The 24,425-nt window shown below is 37.6% G+C and overlaps 1 protein-coding gene across 1 annotated transcript in view; it reads right to left on the reverse strand.

The window, feature by feature from the left end:
* LOC150083139 (ATP-binding cassette sub-family C member 5-like) overlaps nt 1–24,425 on the reverse strand; it is a 278,483-nt gene that overhangs the window by 73,216 nt on the left and 180,842 nt on the right. Inside the window, exons 14-15 of the mRNA XM_090378404.1 lie at nt 21,053–21,139; nt 7,879–8,060 (exon numbers count right to left, since the gene is read on the reverse strand). Of these exons, the coding sequence (XP_090234530.1) occupies nt 7,879–8,060; nt 21,053–21,139 (269 nt within the window). The remainder of the gene's footprint in view (nt 1–7,878; nt 8,061–21,052; nt 21,140–24,425) is intronic.

The raw sequence follows: 24,425 nt of genomic DNA on the forward strand, positions 1-24,425 counted from the left end.
CAGCACGGAAATACATGCGGTCAATACAGAAGCAGTAACAAATAGGGACAATTCTATATATTCATATTTTATAGTAATAAAACTAACGTGAAAGAGAGCTACGAAAAATTGATAGCCAGTGACCTCTATAATCAACTTTGAAATGTGAGTGTATAGACATATAAAAAATGAAGACAGTATTTTAAGATTATAAATAATATTTAGAATGAATCTATACTAAATTGTAGACAGAAAAGTATGAAGAAATGTGGCAGGATTGCAACAGACAGGACTATCTAAAGATATAAAACAGAAGGGCTGTAATTTAAAGAGTAGAATCGTGCAAAGCAAAAGATAGCTAAAACTTAAATTGATATAAAATATAATACCAGTGAGTTAAAACCAGAAAAAATAGTGGAAAGATAAAAATAGATTGGATATGACACTTCCCTGATTTGAATTATAACCAAATTTGCCTGCCTTTATTTGGCATTCTGATGTAATTTTATATATTTTTTATTTTACAGGTTACGACCTTTTAATTTCTTTAATTCAACCCACATTTTCTCATATTTCGGTTTTCTTTTTCTTCTTCCTCTTGGCCTTTGGCTTTCCATGTGACTTGCACTGCCATCTTTATTTTTATCTGTCATATTTGTTACAATATATATATAGATAGACTCTTTCCAAAATCAAAAGAAGTTTGCATACCCCTATATATAGCATTAGTAGAGGCATACGATGCAAGAAAGCAAGCTTATGCAGCATCAGCCAAAAAAAACCCTCCATTTGTTCCAAATTCCTGTCCACCTCAGCCTTAAATTTATTTAGGCTATCAACTTCCACAACAAAAGATGGAAGTCTGTTCCACCAATCAACTATCCGCTGGCTAAATTCAAATTTTCGCACATCTATTCTACAACTGTTTCCCCTCAGGTTCTTAATCTGAGCAAGAGCATTAGCAGAGGCATATGATGCAAGAAAGCAAGCTTATTCAGCATCAGCCAAAAAAAAAAAAAAAAAAACCCACTCCCATTTCACCCCTCCGTTCGTTCAAAATATTTGTCCAGTTGAGCTTTAAATTTGTTTAGGCTATCAACTTCAACAACAAGTGATGGAAGTCGGTTCCACCAACCAACCACCCGCTGGCCAAAGGCAAATTTCCGCACATCTATCCGACATCCGTCCTTCCTCAATTTGAATTTATGCCCTCTGAGGTGATTATTCTGAGAAAGATGAAGAATCCCATTGGCACTGAGCATGCTCAAACCATTCAAAGCCTTATACACCTCTATCAGATCACCTCGCCGGTGCCTAGTCTCCAAACTCTGTAATTTGCAAAACTTAAGCCTTTCTTCGTAAGAGCAACCCTTTGTTCCATTTACTAATCTTGTTGCCCTTCTCTGTACCCGTTCCAGCAGCTCTACATCCTTCTTGAAATGAGGCCTCCAGACCTGTATACAGTACTCAAGATGTGGCCTTACCATTGCCTTATACAAGGGAATAATCACCTCCTTATCCCTGCTAGAAAAATTCCTGTATATCATTGACAAGACACCATGAGCTACTCTTGCAGCTCGTCTGCACTGCTCAGAGAACTTCATATCTGCCTGCACAATTACCCCCAGGTCCTTTTCATTCTCCACCACTGTCAGTGTAGTACCGCAGAGTTGATACGTTGCTCTGGGGTTACTGTTTCCCATATGCAGCACTTTACATTTGTCGATGTTAAACCTCATTTGCCACCTCTCAGCCCATCTGTTCAACCTTTCCAGATCCTGTTGCAGCAGCATAGCCTCAGTATTGTCCTTAACGACCCTGCCAACCTTTGTATCATCTGCAAACTTGGACATTAAACTTGATATCCCATCATCAATATCATTCATAAACACCGAAAACAACAACGGACCCAACACTGAACCTTGAGGAACTCCACTAATAACATTAGTCCACGTTGAGCAGTGTCCATTGATTACCACTCTCTGCCTTCTGCCACTCAACCATCCCCTTATCCATAGCAGCAATTTGCCTCCAATGCCACACTGCTCCAATTTGTGCAGCAGTCTTCCATGTGCAACAGTATCAAAAGCCTTTCTAAGATCCAAATATATAATATCAAAGTTATTCCCTGCATCCAGTTCTTTTGTGACTACATCATAGTATCCAATCAAATTGGTCAGGCAAGACCTGCCCTTAACAAAACCATGCTGCATCTGAGCTATAACTGAATTCTTGTCTAGATGATCCTGCAGTGCTTCTTTAACCAGTGCCTCCATTAATTTACCTGGAACAGAAGTTAAACTAACAGGTCTATAATTACTTGTGTCAGCCTTTGATCCTCCTTTGTGAATTGGGGTTACATTTGCACATCTCCAGTCTATGGGTACCCCCCCTGAGTCCAAAGAAGCTTTCATAATTATGGCTAGGGGTTTGCATACTTCCTTTGCTGCCTCCTTTAATATAACTTGATAGATCCCATCCACCCCAGGTGCCTTTTTTATGTTTATCCTCAATAATCTCTCCTCCACTTTCCTCTCAGTTATTACAAAATCATCCAGCTCACTGCCAATGTTTACTTTACCTACATCATTCTCCTTCCTGAATAACTCCTCATGCGTGAATGTAGATGCAAAATACTCGTTTAGATTGTTAGCCACCTGAGCAGGATCCTCAACTGTTGAACCATCAATATCCAGTGGACCAATCTGATTTATCCCTTTCCTTTTCGAGTTCAAGTATGTAAAGAACTCTTTTCTGTTTTTCTTTGCATCCTTTGCCAAGGATTTTTCATAGTCTGCCTTTGCCTGCCTAATCTCCTTTGTGACTTGGTTACAGACCTACTTATATCTATCATAGGCTTCCATGTCACCCATTAATTTGTATGTATCCCATGCATTTTTCTTCTCTGCCACATGTCTCATTAGTTCATCTGACAACCATTTAGGCCTAAACCTTGAACAATATTTCTTAGTTGGTATGTAAAGCCTGGTAGCCTCCAAGATTAGTTCCTTGAATGCTTCCCATTTTGAGTTTGCTGTTGGTAACATCATCAGTTGGTCCCACTGTATAGAATTTAAATACTGTCTCAGACCATCATAGTCGCCTTTACGAAAACAAAAACCCTTCACTTTACCTCTGATGGTAGTTACCTCCTTGAGTAAATCCCACTTCAACACACTGTGATCACTGCCACCTAGTGGTTCATTTATCTGCAGGTTCTTAATGCATGAAGAATCACTACTGATAATCAGATCAAGAGTATTGCTCCCTCTTGTTGCCTCACGAACATGCTGATGTAGAAAACAATCATCCAATAAATCCACAAAAGCCTTGCTAGTGTGCGAGTGACCAACCCACAAATTCCAGTCAATATCTGGGAAATTAAAGTCCCCCATTATAAGACTCTCTGATTTACTGGCCCACTCTATTTCCCTGTACAATATCTTATTATACACATCAGAGTCATTAGGCCTATAGCACACTCCTACTCTCAATTTTGATTTCCCTATGCTTATGTCACACCAAACTGACTCGACACTGCCCTGTCCATCGATGTCGACTGGCTTCACTTCCTTGGACTTTATGTGTTTCTTAATTAATAGCATAACCCCTCCTCCCCTCCTGTCCTGTCTATCCTTTCTATACACATTGTATTCCCCAAATTCCAGTTCCGCATTACTTATATCTGTGTGACACCACGTCTCTGATATCCCAACAATATCTGCCTTTGATGTTTTGAGCAATACCTCAAATTCATCAAATTTATTTACCAAACTCCTAGCATTGGTGTACACGCAGGTATACATGCACCTGTTTCTATTCTTAGCTACTCTAACACAACCCATGTGTTTACTTGGGGCAGTTTACTTGGGCCATGTGTTTACTAAGAGGCAGAATCCCATCAATATTCAGCTTGCTCAAGTCATTCAAGGCCTTGTACACCTCAATCAGATCACCTCGCAGGTGCCTACTCTCCAAGCGCTGAAATTTGCAGAACTTAAAGTCTTTCTTTGTAAAAGCACCCTTTGTTGCCCTTCTTTGTACTCATTGTAGCAACTCTACAGCCTTCCTAAAATGAGGCCTCCAGACCTGAACACAGTATTCTAGGTGTGGCCTGACCATTGCCTTATACAGAGGGACAATCACCTCCTTTTCCCTGCTAGCAAAATTCCTATATATCATTGACCTGGCAGTTTGTCTGCACATCTCAGAAAACTTCATATCTGACTACACAATTACTCTCAGGTCTTTTTTATTTTCTACCACCTTAAGTGTAGTACTACACAGTTGGCGGTTCTCTGGGGTTACTTCTACCCATAGGCAGTACTTTTCAGTTGCCACTTCTCAGCCCATCTGCCCAAATTTTCTAGATCCTGTTGCAGTAGCACACTGCCATTACTGTCATTAACAACCCTGCCAACCTTTGTATCATCTGCAAACTTCGACACTAAACCTGATATACCTTCATTGATAAATATACAAAACAACAGTGGACCCAACACCGAACCCTGTGGGACTCCACTAATAACATTAGTCCATGAAGAGCAGCACCCATTGATTACCACCCTCTGTCTTCTCCCACTCAACCATCCTTTTACCCATTGTAGCATTCTGCTCCAATTTGTACAGTAGTCTTCCATGCGCAACAGTGTCAAAAGCTTTCCTGAAATCCAAGTATATGATATCAAAATTATTTTTTGCATTCAATTCCTTTGTAACCACATCATAATAACCAATCAAATTTGTCAGACAAGACTTTCCCTTAACAAACCCATGCTGTGTCTGAATTATTGCTGCAGTCTTATCTAGATGATCCCGTAATGCATCTTTAACCAGTGACTCCGTTATTTTACCCGGAACAGAAGTTAAACTAACTGGTCTGTAATTACTCGTGTCACCTTTCGATCCCCCTTTGTGAATTGGGGATGCATTTGCACATCTCCAGTCCATGGGGACCTCCCCTGAGTCCAAGGATGCCCTCATAATTATGGTTAAGGGTTTGCTTACTTCATTTGCCACCTCCTTTAATATAACTGGATAGATCCCATCCATCCTAGGTGCCTTTCTTATGTTTAACTTCAACAATTTCTCCTCCGCTTTTCTCTCAGTTATGTTATTACAAAACCATTTAGTTCCCTGTTAGAGTTTAATAAACTTCTGTCCTCCACTTCTCTACAGAATTCCTCATGTGAATGTAGATGCAAAATACTCATTCAGTTTGTCAGCTATCTGAGCAGTATCATCAAAAGTTGAATCGTCAATATCAAGTGGACCAATCTAATTCATCCCCTTCCTTCTAGACTTTATATAAATAAAGAAGTCTTTGCTGTTTTCCTTTGCTTGCCTAACCTTCTTTGTGACTTGAATACAGACCCGCTTATATCTACCATAGGTTTCTGTGTCACCTGATAATTTATATGCTTCCCATGCATTTTTCTTCTCTTCCATGAGTCTTATTAGTTCATCTGACATCCATTTGGGCCTTGAACAGCATTTCTTAGTTTGTATGAAAAGCCTGGTAGCTTCCAAGATTAATTCCTTGAATCCTTTCCATTTAGAATTTGCTGTTGGTAACATCATCAGTTGGTCCCACTGTATAGAATTTAAAAAAAAAAATGTCAGAGACCACTACTAGTCACCTTTATGAAAGCAAAAACCATTCCCTTTACTCTTGATGGTAGTGACATCTTTAAGTAAATCCCACATCAGTACACTAATCATTGCCACCTAGTGGTTCCTTTATCTGCACATTCTTAATGCACAAATAATCACTGCTGTATAATCAGATCAAGAGTATTACTCCCTCTGGTTGCCTCTCAAACATGTACATCCAATAAATGCATAAAAGTTGTGCTAGTATGCGAGTGACCAATCCCTAACTTCCCAGATATTGACTGGAACTTGGGTTTTTTAACTTGTCTTATAATGGGTGAGTTTTACTGATTTACTGGCCCACTACTTCTCTGTACAACTGTTCGTTGTACTGATCAGAGTCGTTAGGCCTATAACACACTCCTACTCTTATTTTTGCTTTCCCAGTGCTTATGTCACAGCAAATTGACTCAACATTTCATCGTATATGTCAACTGGATGAACTTCCTAAGATTTTGTGTTTCTTAACTGACAGCATAACCTTTCCTCCCTTCCAATTCTGCATTCCTTATATCTGTGTGACACCACGTCTCTGGTATACCAACAATATCTGTTGATGGCTTATCCAGCACTTGAAATTCATCAAATTTATTTACTATATTCCTAGGCATTGGTATACATGCAAGTATATATGCACCTGTTTTTACTCTTAGTTTTCACACAGCCCATGTATTTAGTTGTTCTGTGATGACTCCCACCAGTCTTTGATATCTCCAGCACCTTGCTTTCCAAGCTGCTGCTCATTCTAATAGAAGCAGTGCAAGAATTACTTTCGCCTCTGCCTGTGGCTACTGTTGATCTTTTAATCTGTGAATTGAACAAGCAGTTTTCTGACCCACCGAATGCTGGCTCATTCTTGCACCTTTTCTATTTAAGTGTATTTCACATCCCTGTAGAAGCAGTTTCTTCTGTTAGCAAGCACAGAACCCATCTGAAAAAAGTTCTACCCCATGAGCCTTGCATGCATGAACTATCCAGGACCAAATTTATTGACAAGGTATTGTATTGGTATTGGAGTTTAAGGGCACAAGGGCAGCTAAGGCCAAAATGTGCCAGGATTGACAAGGCTCTCATCATATATTCCCTTCTATTGTGTCTGAGCAGAGTTGCAGATACTTTAAAATTTAAACCTAACTCGCAACTTATTTTCAATGCTGACTGGTATTTGTTAAGTAAATCTTCAGATCTCCTACTCAATGTCATTAGTGCCAACGTGTGCAACAATATCATCTTTTGTGCCCTTAAAAGATGATAATTGCTTTACATCATTAACTTCTGTTCCTGGCAGACATACCCTGGTCCTATTCCACCTAACTCTTTTGTGCAATACATTATCTGTCTCTCTAAAAATACAGTTGCTAGCTTCTGTGGGACCAGCACATTCTGCTTTGAAGATTGTTGCTGTGTTGCCTGATGCAATACACAAGATTGAGAGCTTGATGGGTCTGCCATTTTAATTCCTTCATGGGCATCTACCCGACTCTTCAAACTCTCTGTTAGGCACACTTATCTGTTAGTGCAAAGTGGTGTATGAGAAATAGATATTTCATGGGTAATGGTCTACAAAGTGATTTGATCCCTGTTGCAACACTTATCTTTAAGATCCATATGGAGTTAAGTGATAGTAGTTACCTCCACACCTCTCCAACAGTGAACTGACTTTGTTCCATGGTTCCTAGATAGAACAGAGGTGGACAACATGTGACCTTGGAGCATCTTATGAACTGGTAAGGCTTATTTCTTGCTAAATAGCAATGCAAATACCCATACCTTTTTGGGTATGATGAACAGTGCCTCACATGAGAGAGAGGATATTTGGATAATGGTGCTCCAATGCACACACAGTTCAGCCAATAAAATCGTCTTCATGATCTGAAACTTCCTTATACTGCACTATAATTTGATCAAATAAGTTGTGATGTTGCATGCAGTAGCAGATGTCACTTTTCTTGGAAAACATTTTTTTGTGAGCCTTCCTTTTCAATCTGGTTTAGTAGATGCCATATATTCCAAGTTTCAATTTTGGAAAATTCATGGCTTGCCTCTTATAATGAAAGATGCAGCAATTTAATTATAACTAGTGTGTAAATGGCAAGCTGAGTAGGACTATACCTTGCTATGGACTATATCTAAAGACAACTGTAATCTTGCTGTTTATAGTCATCTTTAGAAATGTAGCCTCCATAAGCAGCATAGTTCTAGTCTAATAGAAATATATCAAGAATACTAAAGGATAAAAAAACTTACTCTTGAGGTTTCAGAAATCCAATAACTTAGCCACCAATTGCTAAAAGAAGCAGACGAAGCCTGTAGAAGAAATAAGGTAAAAATTACAACAGTTATGGCAATACCACCGGAAGCTTTGATGAAAATATTATACGTATGACAAGAAACTGTTCCTGTGATTCTTTCTTTGCTCTTCATGACATCTATAGGGTAGAAAAATGGAAAAAGAATTTTGAGTAAAAAAAATGAGTTTAAAATTCTTGCTAGTAAACATGATTTATAACAAGGAAATAAATCAGGACTATTCATCTGCTATAAAATGAACTCTATAAACATCAGTGGATGTTTGTCAGAAAATAAAATTTTTTCTTAATGATACTGATCTCTCACATGGTGCCATGTTATCATCACAAGTCCCTCTGATTAAATAGTTTTGCCCAGTGACTAAATAGCATTTCCCATTAGATTTATCATTAATCCTACTGTGAGTATGCAATGTATATATATATATTTTTCATGTGTGGGGACGAAAAGGTACATGAACATAAACAGGTGGAATGTCTGAAATATGGCAACTGCTGATTTTTGGATAATATATATCTAATTAATTGTGAAATGTCAAATTCCAGCACAGATAAAAGAAGAATACAATCAGCATCTTGGCTGTCTAATTTTTGATAATTTTTCTCAAATAGCTAACTTATTTTGTCTGTTTGGCCACTGGTAAAAATTTGTAAATGAGAAACTCATTAGAACCATGAAGTTACTGAAGCAATCACCAACAAAATCACTGTGATAATATTTGATTGAAAAAATAAACAGAAACAAAGTATGCTGTATGATATTTTTACTAACAGCTAAAGATGCCACTAACTACACACATGGATAAAAGCAAATGGTTTTAGATTTAATCTTTTTTCCTCCTTTGTGATCAACATAGAACACTTTTCTGTTGCTTTGGTGGTGGCTATGGGAAAGTGTTCCGATAGGAGCATAATGCTTTCAGTTAATGCAAAAAAAAAAAAAAAAAAAGGCTATCACTCTAGGGAGAAAAACATATTATTGATACAGTAATTTAATTTGATATTACTGATACGTTTTATTCAGAATGCAAAGTCTAAATCACAATATTTTGGTTTAATGCAGCTGTCAAACAATTTATCCTGAAAGCCTGAGATATGAGACACATCAGCTTTCCATTTCTAAATAATACAGTGTACTACACATTGGCCAACTGCAGTTTTGAATGACTGTGGCAAAAATCGGGAACAAAATTGTTCCTGATACATTAATTAATTTGATAAGTAAAACAGCTATACAATATGTGATTAAAAAGGCAAGAGTAACAAACATTACCTTATTTATGTAGCAAACAAATAAAATTTTATTCTGTAGTTTAATTTCCAGCACAATGCAAATGATATGGCTCAGGGATGATACCCTCCCTCACCTCAGATAACAAAGATTTTACTAATATAACAATTAATAAAAAAACAATATCAATAAGGTTTATTATCAAAGGCAATATAAGGAATGGCAGGTCAAGTTCCTGGTAGTCAGAATAAGTTTAGAATAGGAGCAAAACATCCATCAAAAAATTAGTAAATGCCACTTTCCCCATCAGGAACAATTATTAAAGATCAATGAGACAAGTACAAGGCACATCACAATCACAGAAGTTGATATATGATAGAACTGATCATAACCAGTTATGGCACAAACTTTAACCATAATTGTTTATACAAAATTTACGTTCATATGCAATTAAGACAAACAATGAATTACTGCTTGATCTGCAAAGAATATAGTGTACAAATAATGATAACGTATATATCCAGTAAAATATCTTTAATTACACTTTGGAGCTTTCGAGGCTGAATGTGCCTCTTTATCAACAAATAGAATGGAAACTTTAGAAATAAAAATTATTTTAACAGACACAGAGTTGTGAGTGCAGTGAGCCATACGAGGGCACAAGGTAGGCCATTCAACCATTAAAATGGTGTTAATTGTTGCTGCATGGCGTGTGTGTCTATAGTGTAGTTTGACTAGCGGCACCGGGAGTTTCCCCATGATTGGTGGTACTTTGAGACATATACAGTGCTCTGTAAAGGCCAGGTAGTGTGTGTTTGTGAAAGGTTAGTGTAGGTTGCATTGGTATGTTGTTCATCTTAGCCTAAGGGCCTGTGGAAACCAACAACTTCTAGTTACTGTCCTTGCCATGGGGAGGTGGGCCGGGTTAGTATGAAGCAAGTTAGTATGTACTTGCGGAAATTTGCTTTTAGCCAGCAGGTAGTTAGTTGGTGGAACAGACTTCTATCCCTTGTTGTGGAAGCTGATAGCCTAAATAAATTTAAGGCTCAGCTGGACAGGTATTTCGAATGAACAGAGGGGTGAAACGGAAGTGGTTTTTTTTTTTTTTTTTTGGCTGCTGCTGCATAAGCTTGCTTCCTTGCATCATATGCCTCTGCTAATGCTAATGCAAGCCCTGGGGGTCACCTGAGTTTCCTGGGATGGCCCAGAAAAAATAAAAAAAGAGACAGGAGAGATAGTGTGAGTAGGGGATAAAAGAGGGAGAGAACAGTGAGAGCAGCAGTGAAGGTGGCCACCAGATTGAAAGGGGTGACAGTAGGGGGGAGAATAAGGAAGCCCATCCTGCCCCAGAGGGAAGCAGTTTAAGTGATGGTGGGCTAGCCACTGTCAAAAATGGGATTTCGGGGTTCACCTGTGGGGGAGTAAAGATATAGAGAAAGGGATCCCTATAGTAATGAACAGGGAGACAAATAGAATGGGGGTTGGGGAGGAGGTAAAAGTAAAGAGATGGATGTAGGTGGAAGCATCTACCTTAAGATTTGAAAGGCGGAGTAGACAGGGAAGGGAGATCCAGGAGGTCATGGATAAAGCCCACGAGAACGTCGATATCCTACACCCTTGAGAAGGGATGTCAGCAGTATCCAGACACAGGGAAAAAAAACTAAATGTCCTGGTCCAAGGAATGCATGGGTCAGCAGGGATATTCTGCAGCTTCTACCTGCAGTGCCCAGGTGTGTTATATATGATAATAAGGCAAGTGCCATGACAGTAAGACACCCACAACTACTAACCAGATCTGCAAAGAACAATAAAATTGATAGTTAACAGAGAAATATCACTCACTCACTAACTCACTGTAGCCCACTTCAGATTTACCACGATCAGCCAAACTAATTATAGACATGTTAGTTTAACTTCTGTTCCAGGTAAATTAATGGAGGCACTGGTTAAAGAAGCACTGCAGGATCATCTAGACAAGAATTCAGTTATAGCTCAGACGCAGCATGGTTTTGTTAAGGGCAGGTCTTGCCTGACCAATTGGATTGGATACTATGATGTAGTCACAAAAGAACTGGATGCAGGGAATAACTTTGATATTATATATTTGGATCTTAGAAAGGCTTTTGATACTGTTGCACATGGAAGACTGCTGCACAAATTGGAGCAGTGTGGCATTGGAGGCAAATTGCTGCTATGGATAAGGGGATGGTTGAGTGGCAGAAGACAGAGAGTGGTAATCAATGGACACTGCTCAACGTGGACTAATGTTATTAGTGGAGTTCCTCAAGGTTCAGTGTTGGGTCCATTGTTGTTTTCGGTGTTTATGAATGATATTGATGATGGGATATCAAGTTTAATGTCTAAGTTTGCAGATGATACAAAGGTTGGCAGGGTCGTTAAGGACACTACTGACGCTATGCTGCTGCAACAGGATCTGGAAAGGTTGAACAGATGGGCTGAGAGGTGGCAAATGAAGTTTAACATTGAAAAATGTAAAGTACTACATATGGGTAACAGTAACCCCAGAGCAATGTATCAACTCTGCGGTACTACACTGACAGTGGTGGAGAATGAAAAGGACCTGGGGGTAATTGTGCAGGCAGATATGAAGTTCTCTGAGCAGTGCAGACGAGCTGCAAGAGTAGCTCATGGTGTCTTGTCAATGATATACAGGAATTTTTCTAGCAGGGATAAGGAGGTGATTATTCCCTTGTATAAGGCAATGGTTAGGCCACATCTTGAGTACTGTATACAGGTCTGGAGGCCTCATTTCAAGAAGGATGTAGAGCTGCTGGAACGGGTACAGAGAAGGGCAACAAGATTAGTAAATGGAACAAAGGGTTGCTCTTACGAAGAAAGGCTTAAGTTTTGCAAATTACAGAGTCTGGAGACTAGGCACCGGCGAGGTGATCTGATAGAGGTGTATAAGGCTTTGAATGGTTTGAGCATGCTCAATGCCAATGGGATTCTTCATCTTTCTCAGAATAATCACCTCAGAGGGCATAAATTCAAATTGAGGAAGGACGGATGTCGGATAGATGTGCGGAAATTTGCCTTTGGCCAGCGGGTGGTTGGTTGGTGGAACCGACTTCCATCACTTGTTGTTGAAGTTGATAGCCTAAACAAATTTAAAGCTCAACTGGACAGGTATTTCGAACGAACGGAGGGGTGAAATGGGAGAGGGTTTTTTTTTTTTTTTTGGCTGATGCTGAATAAGCTTGCTTTCTTGCATCATATGCCTCTACTAATGCTAATGCTAATGTTAGGCAGGCGAAGGCAGATTACGAGATATCTTTGGCAAGGGATGCAAAGAAAAACAGCTAAGAGTTCTTTACTTATGTAAACTCTAGAAGGAAGTGGATGAATCAGATTGGTCCACTTGATATCGATGGGTCAACTGTTGATGATCCTGCTCAGGTAGCTAACAAACTAAATGAATATTTTGCATCGACATTCACACATTAGGAGTTATTCAGCGAGGGGAATGCCAGAGGCGTATTCCACTCTGGCAGTAAGCTAGAGAATCTTGTAATAACTGAGAGTAAATTGGAGGAGAAATTGTTGATGATAAATACAAGAAAGGCACCTGGGGCGGATGGGATCTATCCAGTAATTTTAAAGGAGGCAGCAAAGAAAGTAAGCAAACCCTTAGCCATAATTATGAGAGCTTCCTTGGAGTCAGGGGAAGTACCCATGGACCGGAGATGTGCAAATGTGACCCCAATTCACAAAGGAGGATCAAAGGCTGACACAAGTAATTATAGACCTGTTAGTTTAACTTCCGTTCCCGGAAAGTTAATGGAGGCAGTGGTTAAAAAAGCACTGCAGGATCAACTAGACAACACTTCAGTTATAGCTCAGACACAGCATGGTTTTGTTAAGGGGAAGTCTTGCCTGACCAATTTGATTGGATACTATGATGCAGTCACAAAAGAACTGGATGGCGGGAATAACTTTGATATTATATACTTGGATCTTAGAAAGCGTTTTGATACTGCTGCACAAATTGGAGCAGTGTGGCAATGCAGGCAAATTGCTGCTATGCGTAAAGGGGTGGTTGAGGGGGAGAAGGCAGAGAGTGGTATTCAATGGACGCTGCCCATGGTGGACTAATGTTATTAGTGGAGTCCCTCAGGGTTCAGTATTGGGTCCATTATTGTTTTCTGTATTTGTGAATGATATTGATGATGGTATATCAAGCTTAATGTCCAAGTTTGCACACTGTACGAAGGTTGGCAGGGTTGTTAAGGACACTAATGACAGTATGCTGCCGCAACAGGATCTAGAAAAGTTGAGCAGATGGTCTGAGACGTGGCAAATGAAGTTTAACATTGACAAATATAAAGTACTACATATGGGAAACAGCAACCCCAGAGCAACGTATCAACTCTGTGGTACTACACTGACAGTGGTAGAGAATGAAAGGGACCTGGGGATGGTTGTGCAGGCAGATATGAAGTTTTCTGTGCAGTGCAGACGGGCTGCAAGAGTAGCTCATGGTGTATTGTCGATGATATATAGGAATTTTTCTAGCAGGAATAAGGAGGTGATTATTCCCTTGTATAAGGCAATGGTCAGCCACACCTTGAGTACTGTATACAGGTCTGGAGGCCTCATTTCAAGGACGCAGAGCTGCTGGAACGAGTACAGAGAAGGGCAAGATTAGTGAATGGAACAAAGGGTTGCTCTTATGAAGAAAGGCTTAAGTTTTGCAAATTACAGTGTCTGGAGACTAGGCAGCAGCGAAGTGATCTGATAGAGGTGTATAAAGGCTTGAATTGTTTCAGCATGCCCAATGCCGATGTGATTCTTTCTCTTGCTCAGGATAATCATCTGAGAGGACATAAATTCAAATTGAGGAAAGACAGATGTAGGATATATGTGAGGAAATTTTCCTTTAGCCAGCGGGTAGTTGGTTGGTGGAACAGACTTTCATCCCTCGTTGTGGAAGTTGATAGCCTAAATAAATTTAAGGATCAGGTGACAGGTATTTTGAACGAACTGAGGGGTGAAATGGGAGTAGTTTTTTTTTTTTTTTTTTGGCTGGTGCTGCATAAGCTTGCTTTCTTGCATCATATGCCTGTACTAAAGCTAAAGCTAAAAGCTAATAATCAGCCATCGGATCAACCAAATAATAATAATAATAAAAAAAGACATGGCTGTTGTCAGAGCATGCCTCCATTTGGAAAGGGTCTCTTGAAAAAGCTGATTGCTAGCCTCTTAAAAAGTTTCATTTTTTTTTAAAATAAATAATTTTTGTTTATACTCTGGATGGCTGAGGCCAGAAGAGTTTATGCCATTATTCTAATTGCTTTATCAGCTGATTTATCACACAACGGCTAACAATCAACACTGCACTTTTTGTGGTAGTATATAGGCTTGATCTTCCAATTTTCATGTATTTGTTACCCAAGGACTACAGCCATTTCAGGCAGTAGCCTTCATGCAGTTGTGTCATCAAGATGCCTACATGCTGATCTGATCCATTTAAGTGTTAAAACTTAAGCACTTAATATATTCCAAGCACAAGCTCTATGGCTTTAGAAATAAATTAGGTAAATTATGGACAGGAGGCCAGCAGACTTTCTGTTGTGTGTTAGTAAAACTACAGTGTTTCTCTACGGCAGCTGAAAGTCTGCTAGCAGACATAGAAGCCATATATACAAGGTTACAATGGGGTTTTCAGAAGCTTTGCACTAAATGTTGTTTAATTATAATATAATTGAATTTATCAATTTTTCCTCCAATTGTGCTATCAAGATAATTTTTTTTTTTGCATCAAACTGAAACGACTGCTTTTTTAAAAAAAGTATGTTTTTTAAGGTGGTTTCACTGCCGTATACCACAAATTATGTCTATATGTAACAGGCTGTCTTGAAACTATATAGACTAATATCAGTCACTTGTATTTTTTTTTTTTTTTTTTTTTTTTTATGAAAATCCCAAACACGAAAGGTATCAAAACCTATAGTACTTTAGTACCGTGCATGGGTTGAAGGAGAAGTATGGGGGGAGGGGGATGCCGGAAACTTTGCTCTAGAGACTAAACATGGGTTTTACCACTTTAAGCCTCCAATAAGCAAAGTGGTGGTATTTCACCGGTTGATGAAAGTCATCTACCACCTCTAAGTATTTAGAGCATATAAAAGATTGAACATGTTCATATTTTATGCTTACAGCACTGAAATTAGAGTATAATGTTAACCCATTTTCTCTATTTACAGGTATATCAGCTGAGACTGAATAAGCAAGGGATGCAGAAAAGATGTTAGTGATAGCTTTTGGCAAGTCTAAAGGATATCCTATTGAAAAAGTAGCTTTTTTTGCTGGTTTCAGAAAGAACAGTTGAGTGTTTTTAAGGAAGGTTGCAAGTTGAAATCACCCAGAACTCAGTGGTAGAAATGGGATTGAAAGTCTGTGCTATGCGATTATGATCAATGATGAAAAGCACATCAAGTAAATGAAAAACCTCCTTTCACTGTCACGACTGAAAGAGCCTCTATCACTTGCCCATATTATTGGAAATGATGCGAATTTAAATGAACTATTTACCTTTCTTAAGCAGATACAAATATATGGTTTTCTATGATGACAAACTGGACTGAAATTTTATATAAAAACATGTCATAGGAACAGGCACATTTTGGCCCTAGTTGCCCTTGTGCCCAATAACACCAATATCAATAAATGAAAAACCATTTCAAACAAGAGAAGAATAGAACCAATTAATGAAGGACATGATTGGCCAATTTCTGAGAGAATACTGCAAAGAGAACTGCATAACATAGAATCTGAAGTAGTTTCTCTTGAAAAAGACAATGTTTACAGCCAGCTAATATGGGCTAAAAGACAAAAGCTGGACTGTGGATGACTGGTAAGCTGTGATATGGTCTGACAAATCCAAACCTATATTCTAATGATCACAGGTACTAAGTCATCCACATTGTATGCATGGTGTCATACAAGCTGGTGGTGGGTCAGTGATTCATTGGGGAAGTTACTATAATGAAGATGGTCTCCTACTTGAAACAACAATCAAGATGAATAAGGTCAGCTATACAAATATTTGATGATCAGGTTGTGCCTTTTGCTGAACATTTGAGGGAAGTTATTGATTTCAATACTCCTGTATTCTAATATGACAAGCCTTTGTTGTTTTAAACTGGTTAGCCAAGTTAGAAGATTTATATCCTACAAAGAACCTACATGGATACCTTAAATGGAAAGTGAAAATACAACAACTGAATGAATTAAGGCTGAATTATTTTCAGAATGGCCCAATATTGATATAAACTGTTTAAGGAGGGAGTCAAGTTGCAATCCCCAAAAATGAGAATTCATGATGGATTGTGCTAAGGGAGGGGGTTACACACTATTAACTGAAAAATTATGCAGGCAATTAATTTTTTTCTTCTTCTGTGTGTATCACTATTTGGATTTGCATATTAAAAGAGGTTAATATCATATTTGTCTTTTTGTAAACTTGAATGTAAATTGCTTGTTATGGTTATTCATACCAACACAGAGTAATCATGAATAATTTACTGATTGTTATGTGCTGTATATTACTATTATTTCCTGTTCTTTTACATTATTTTATTTTTAATATATGTTTTTCAAATTTTACATAAGCATTATGTTAAATATGAAAAACATATTTTACATAATGCTTATGCATCAGCTGTATCAGAGCAGGCAACTGTATATATTTTTGGCAATATGCCAATTGATTGATATGTTACTCAATCCATTCAAGGTTTAAATACCTCAGTCAGATCTTCCTACAGGTGCCTGGTCCTGGGATGCTGCAATTTACAAAACTGAAGCCTTTCTAGGTAAGAGCACTCTTTTGTTCCATTCACCAAGTGGTTGCCCTCCTCTGCATCCATTACAGCAGATCTACATCTTTCCTAAAGTGAGGCCTCCAGACCTGTACAGTCCTCAAGATGCAGCCTAACCATGGCCTTATACAAAGTGATAATCACCTCTTGATCCCTGCTAGCAAAGTTTCTGAATATCATTGACAAAATCCTATGAGCTGTCGTGGCAGCATGTCTGCACTGCTCAGAGAATTTCATATCTCACTGCACAATTACCCCAAGTCTTTTTCATTCTCCATTAGCCTGAGTGTAGTACCACACAATTGAAAAGTTACTCTGGGGTTACTACTACCCATGTGCAGTACCTTGCATTTGTCAATGTTAAACTTCAACATTTCAACTGCCATTTTCCATCCCCATCGACCCAAGTTTCCTAGATCTTGTTGCAGTAGCTTACCCTGATGACTGTCATTAACTGCCCTGCCACCCTTTGTATCATCTGCAAACTTGGACATTAAGCCTGATATACACTGGTGTTCAAAGAAAGTGCATCACCCCTTAAAATTGTAATTGTCGGCCGAATAACGTAAGTATATGGCAACATCCCTTACAGATTGCATCAGATAAGATTGACATGTGTAGGTGAAGATGCAATATTGCATCAGCTTTCAGCTACTTTCTTACTTACTGTTACTTTCAGCTATATAAGCAAGCTCTGCAAGACTTGCAGTCATTCCTTGCTTGTGTCACGATGGTGAGTTATCTGCAGTTGACACCACAAATAAATAGTGCTATTGCTCCTTTACATGAGGAAGGATATTCTTCCCGTCAGATTGCTTATAGAGTGTGTCTTGTAATTAGTCGACAGTGAGTAGATTTCTTTCCAAACTCAAGAGTACTAGTTCTGCTGATAGGAAAAAAGGAACTGGATGCAAACAAGTCTCTACACCAAAACAGAACCACATTTTGAAGTGCTTATGCCTTAAAAACCGTAAAGCTTCTTCGTCTGAGCTGAAAAGAGAATGGGAAGAACATACAGGAGTAGTAGTAAGTGCAGTAACAGTCAGAAGACGCCTCTTCAAAAATGGACTTGTAGCCAGTCGTCCTAAGAAGAAGCCTCTCCTCACACAAAAAATTAAAAAGGCCTGATTAATTTGGTGTAAGGAGCATGATGTCCAATGGACCCCCGGGCACTGGAAGTCAGTTATTTTCTCGGATGAGAAGAAATTCAACCTGCATGGCTCTGATGGTAGACGTGGTGAAGGATATCCAGACTGTATGGTGTCTACAGTGAAATTCCCTACCAGCCACATGATATGGGGGGTGCATTTCGTATCACGGAGTAGGTCACCTGTAGTTTATAAAAAGTTCCGTAAATGCCAATGAATACCTGGCTATAATGGAAGGCAAATTGTTGCCAACCATTAGAGACCATTTCAACCTACCAAGTAACTGCATCTTTCAGGACGACTCTGCTCCCTGTCATCGGGCGAAAAGTGTAAGTAGGCACTTCTGTAGTTACTTTAGCTTCTGCTAGCCGGGTGAGTAAAGTACCTGCCTAGCAACCCAAAGGTCGCGGGTTTGAATCCCGCCTCGGGCTTGGATCAAAGTACTGCAAAAACCTTGGAAGGTGCATTAGGGCCACAGAAGCCTATGCGCCAACAGCTACCAAAAAAAAAAAAAAAAATTTAGCTTCATTTCTGCATTAGAGGTGAAAAAATGATTGAAAGAACAGTCCATTACAACTGTAAGCTGGCCAGGAAACAGCCCGAACCTGAATCCTATAGAGAACTGTTGGCATAGCGTGGAATCTGTAGTTGCCAGAAAGAAACCAAAGACCCTTCGTGAACTTCAGGAAGCCATAATTCGTGTTTGGAACCACGAACTATCTGTTGATTATCTTCAGAAATTGATCTTGTCAATGCCTCAATGGTGTTCTGCTGTCATCAGGGCCAGAGGTGGTTCAACTAAATATTAGTTTGCACCTGGTGAACTTTTCATTTTGTTTTCCTTTTAAAATGATAAACTGAAGCAAATTGAGAGCTTCTGATAACATTTCAGCCATAATTGTCGTGTTTACCAAAACTGCTGTATAAAGGTTGCAAATGCTCATTTTGGAATATTTTGAGAGCACCTGTCAAATATTAATTAGCTTTGCCATAAATATTGTTTGTTTATATTTCTATTTGTGATGCTAGTCATTAATGTAACATACCATTGCAAAAAAAGGGTGAGAAATGTGAAATTTCTAGGTGATGCACTTTCTTTGAACACCAGTGTACTTTCATCAATATCATTGATAAATATTGAAAAGAACAATGGACCCAGAACTGAACCCTGGGAAACTCCACTAATAACATTAGTTCACAAAGAGCAAAGCCCATTGATAATCACTCTTTGTCTTCTTCCACTTAACCATCCCTTTATCTATAGCAGTAACTTGCACTTAATGCACATTGCTCCATTTTGCAGCATCTGGAAACTAGGCACCTGTGAAGAGATATTTAAGGCTATCAATGGATTGAGTAAGCTAACTGCTGATGACATTCTTCCTCTTGCTCAAATAACATCGAGAATGGATGGTTGCAGAATAGATGTGTGTAAATTTGCTTTAAGCCAGCAGGTGTTGTGGGTAGTTTGAAAATTTAAGGAGAAACCAGAACAAATTATCATTTATCACTACTCTACTAATACTGTGCTACTATGGATAACAGTGTTGTCTCTAATGTGAGCATAACCCCAATACTTGATGGCGGACTTCTATAGCCACCATCATGAAATGCACCTTCAAAGGTTGAAACTTAATGCAGAGACATACAATTTCAAATAATGCTATATTACTATGTCCATAAGCTGCATTCCTTTTTGAACACACTATTTTGCATCAGGATCTGAATGCCTTTAGTGCCATGGGTGTTTTCCCAGGACTTCTAATGTAATCAGCAAGGGCATGGTTGCATAAGCAGGTGGAAAGTTAAAAGAATGAAACAACACTTGGCCATACTGTGTAAACAGTTATTAGATTTTTTGTACAATATAACTGAAAAAAGTATTAGTAAAGCTATAACACTGCAAATGCCATCTTATGTATCTGACATACTGAAATTCAACTGTAAGTAGTTTAATTTTCATATGTTACCAATGTACTGTTATATGATAATAATTTTTTTAATAAAATATAAATAATTAACTGTGCTAATATTAACAAAGTCAATATTAGCACAGTTTCAATTAGGAAGCTATTAAATGTTTTGTCACTGCACAACAAAGTGCTGCTTCATTCTGCCCAGGACTTGTTTTTGCATTTTTCACAGATTTAGTTCTACAATATATACTGGAATATGCACTGTCCAACTAATACATTAAAGAATTGGGCATCGTGATAAATTTGTGGCTCCTGTCAAATCTAAATTGAATAACCCATAACTTGGGTATGTTCATTAATTTTTTACCGTCAGAAAGAAATGTAATATCACTGAGTTCACAACAATCATGACTCCTGCACATTAAGTAATCTATCAGGGGCACACTGCATATGCACTCTATCATTTTGACATGGACAATATTTTTACATGCCAGTAACTCTTACATGTACTCAAGTGATACTGAAAACTAGCATTGATTGTAGCCAAATGTTACTGAGCAAAGGACAAATACTGTGAAGGGATGATTTGGGAGATGTGGGTGTCAAGTAAGGTACTTTCAGTACCTTCCTTGACACCCCCCCTCCCTCCAACATCTAGATATGAGCCCAATTGAGAAAATGCTGATAATTTGAAAATCTGTAACAGATGACTTATAACAACTGTCAGCAAATGCAGTAAATTCAAGACATGTACTCTTGCAGATGCAGGCTAAGAACATCAGGGATACCAGTGTGTACCTTGTAGAATCAATGATAAGGACTGCTGTTACTGCTAGGAGGACAAACTCTAATATTTTTTCCTAGTATTTAGGGCTGAGTATTTAATATTTAAATCATATTTCTTGAAGTTTAAATTTATTTAAATAATAAATTTATTGAAGTTGATTATTTCTTTATACAGGAAAAGATTACAAACCTTTCTCTTTCTCATATCTGTTGAAATTCAGACTATTGTGCAAAACATTGGATGCCTGAAACGAAGTCAGCTGAATAGAAGTCTGACCTAAATAAGTGTAATTCTGATTATTAAGTGAGTTGTTTAGTGCTGCAAATGGATTTATAAAATGTAAATACAGTTACAGAACTAAACAACTTAACTGCATAGATAATATTCTATTTTCACTACTGCAACACTATGTTAAATGACCTAAGCACACTAATATGTATGAGCACATGCAGAGTTGGAAATTATTCAATTACATTTTTATTCAAATAAAAACTAGAATAAAAAATTATTCCTTATTTAATTATTCATGGGAGAAGGCATTATTCATTACCTTTATTTTACCTTTGAATAAAAAAAAAAAATTACATGATTTCTTATAGCCTACTCCTTAATAGTTCATGGCACATACTACGAGGAAGACTGAGAATTCAGAAAATTATTTTCTTTCTTTCTTTCATTGACTATTTTGTTTACATTCCATTATGAAAAAAGGTCATAATGAATTTAACTAACCTTAAAAAAATAAATATATATATATATATATATATATTTTTTTTTTTTTTTAATTACAGGCAACCCCCATATAACATGGTACTTCTACAACACAGTTTCGTCCTAACATGACTGATAAATTATGATAATCCTTGCACAACATGGTACTTACATAATACGGTTTCACTCTAACACGATTAGAGAACTGTGGAAACCTTTGTGCTGAGAAACCCCTGCTATTATGTTGGATGCAATTTTTCAACATTTCCTTTCTTTTTTTGTGAATCCCCGCTGTTGACTCACTAGTCATTATGCAAAAAAAAAAAAAAATTAGGAAATACACGTGATAGGTTCTGTGCTACCAGTATATTGGAAAGCAAATAAAAAAACTTGGGTAACTGTTGAATTACTTAAAGAATCGTTTCTAAATTGTTTTGTGCCAGCTGTGGAAAACTATTTAATGGAGAAAACTCTTGATTTCAAAGTTTTATTACTATTGAATAATGCACCAGGCCATCCAAACATTATGTTGACTCATTGAAGTAACGTTCTTACCACCTAATACAACTTATTTAATTCAGCCATTAGATCAAGGCATTATATAGACCTTTAAAACTCATTACATCAGAAAATCATTACAATTGATTTTGGAAAAAAAAATGATTCCGAATATATTGAAGTGATGTAAGCATGGAAACATTTTTCAATTGTGGACTGTATTGGAATCATAGCTTTATCACTCAAAGAAGTAAAACCACCAAAATTAAATCTGTGTTGGCAAAATGTATGGTCAGAGTAGGTTCATTCAGGAAATGTGGTCAAACCGACAGAAAACAAATCTGGCGCGATAGTAGAACTTGCTAAGTCGGTAGGAGGAGACAGCTTTGACGATATGACTACTGAAGACGTTCAAGAATTACTGGTGGAAATAGTATTGGAGGTAAACCAAATAAAGTCAGAGGATGCATACAGGTCTCATTTCAGGAAGGATGTAGAACTGCTGGAACAAGCACTGAGAAGGGCAATGAGATTGGTAAATGGAACAAAGGGTTGCTGTTACCAGAAATGCTTAAGTTCTGCAAATTGCAGCATTTGGAGACTAGACACCTTCCAGGTTATCTGATTGAAGTGCATAAGGCCTTGAATGGTTTGAGCAAGCTCAATGCTGATGGGATTTTTCTTCTTCTCAGATTACTCACCTGAGGGGACATAAATTCAATTTGAGGAAAGACAGTTCTAGAATAGATGTGCAGAAATTTGCCTTCAGCCAGCAGGTGGTTGATTGTTGGAACAAAATTCCACCTGTCGTAGTGGAGGTTGACAACTTAAATAAGTTCTAGGCAGAACTAAACAAACATTTGGGGTGAATGGATGGGTGAAACGGGAAGGAATTTTTTTTTTTAAGCATCTTCACTGATGCTATATATGTTGCTTTCTTTCATCATATGCCTCTGCTAATGGTAGCACAGATGAAAATTCTGAAGTTCCGAATTTTACACTAGAAGGCATAATAAACAGCCGAGCAATTAGAATCTTATTTTTTTGAATGCAGGTCCTTCGAATGAAAGGAGCACAAAGTTCAAAAGGAAGCTTCAAAAGTGGTTAGCTCCATACCATGAAATTTACAAAGATTTATCAAGCAAAAGCAAACAAACTCAGATTACTGATTTTTTAAAGAGACCAGAATATACACAAAATTTAGATGCTGCAGAAGAAACTTCAGAAGGTGAAGCTATTCTGCAACAGAGAAAACATTCTCGTTTGATTGTGCTTAGTAGTGATAAAGAGGAAGAAAATTAAATGGATGCACATAATCTGGTATATATGTATCACAGTTTAAGACATTTGTTCAGTTATTACTATTTTTAATAAAAATTAAGTTTGCATAGTTATAAAAAAATGGTGTTTGTTTTTGGCTTTGGGAACATAACTGCTTTTTTGTACTGGTTCTTAGCCCCATATAACATGGTTTCGGACTACACTAGATTTTGTAGGAACCTAACTACCATGTTAAACGAGGGTTACCTGTACAATACACAATTACTGTTTTCTGCTGTTGAAAACCTTTCTCCTTTGCCATCACGACTAATCAACCTAAATCACATAAACGTACTGATGAAATTTTTGAGCAATGGGTTTTTCTGAAGGTAAATTTACAGAAGATGGATTAGACACAGCAACACACCTGCATTATTTATGTACTAAATAAATGGTGATGATATCAGTCAAAGATGTAAATAAATGGTTGAAGCTTACAATGCAAAAAAACTATTTATAAGTTATGAATAAAAATTTATTTGTATAATGAATGAGTGAAATTATTCTTCTTAAGAGATTAGTAAAATAATAAGAGGAGTTTACCTCAATATAGTGCGTAGAACACTTCCGTATGATACCCTCCAGAAATTAAAACGGAAAAAACGAAAAAATCGACAACTTACCCGGTACATTAGAGTAAAATATAAATAATTAAATAATCAATTTAACTTTTAAATTGATTATTTAATTATTTATATTTTACTCTAATGTACCGGGTAAGTTGTCGATTTTTTCGTTTTTTCCGTTTTAATTTCTGGAGGGTATCATACGGAAGTGTTCTACACACTATATTGAGGTAAACCCCTCTTATTATTTTACTAATATTATTATCAACGCAGAACATATTGAGTAGTACAGCTCTGATTCATACCATCTTCTTAAGAGAATAATTTTTGTTCAGAATAAAATAAACACTTTTTATTCTTATTTGTTATTTTGAATAAAGTTTGCCCAACAATGCACTGAGCCCAAGTTAAAATGAGAGTGAAATGTCTGCACCACCAATGATAAATTTTTGATGCAGTACACTCAG

This window comes from Mastigoproctus giganteus, chromosome 7 (assembly GCF_048544385.1).
Source record: "Mastigoproctus giganteus isolate SK-2022 chromosome 7, ASM4854438v1, whole genome shotgun sequence".
NCBI lineage: Eukaryota > Metazoa > Arthropoda > Arachnida > Uropygi > Thelyphonidae > Mastigoproctus > Mastigoproctus giganteus.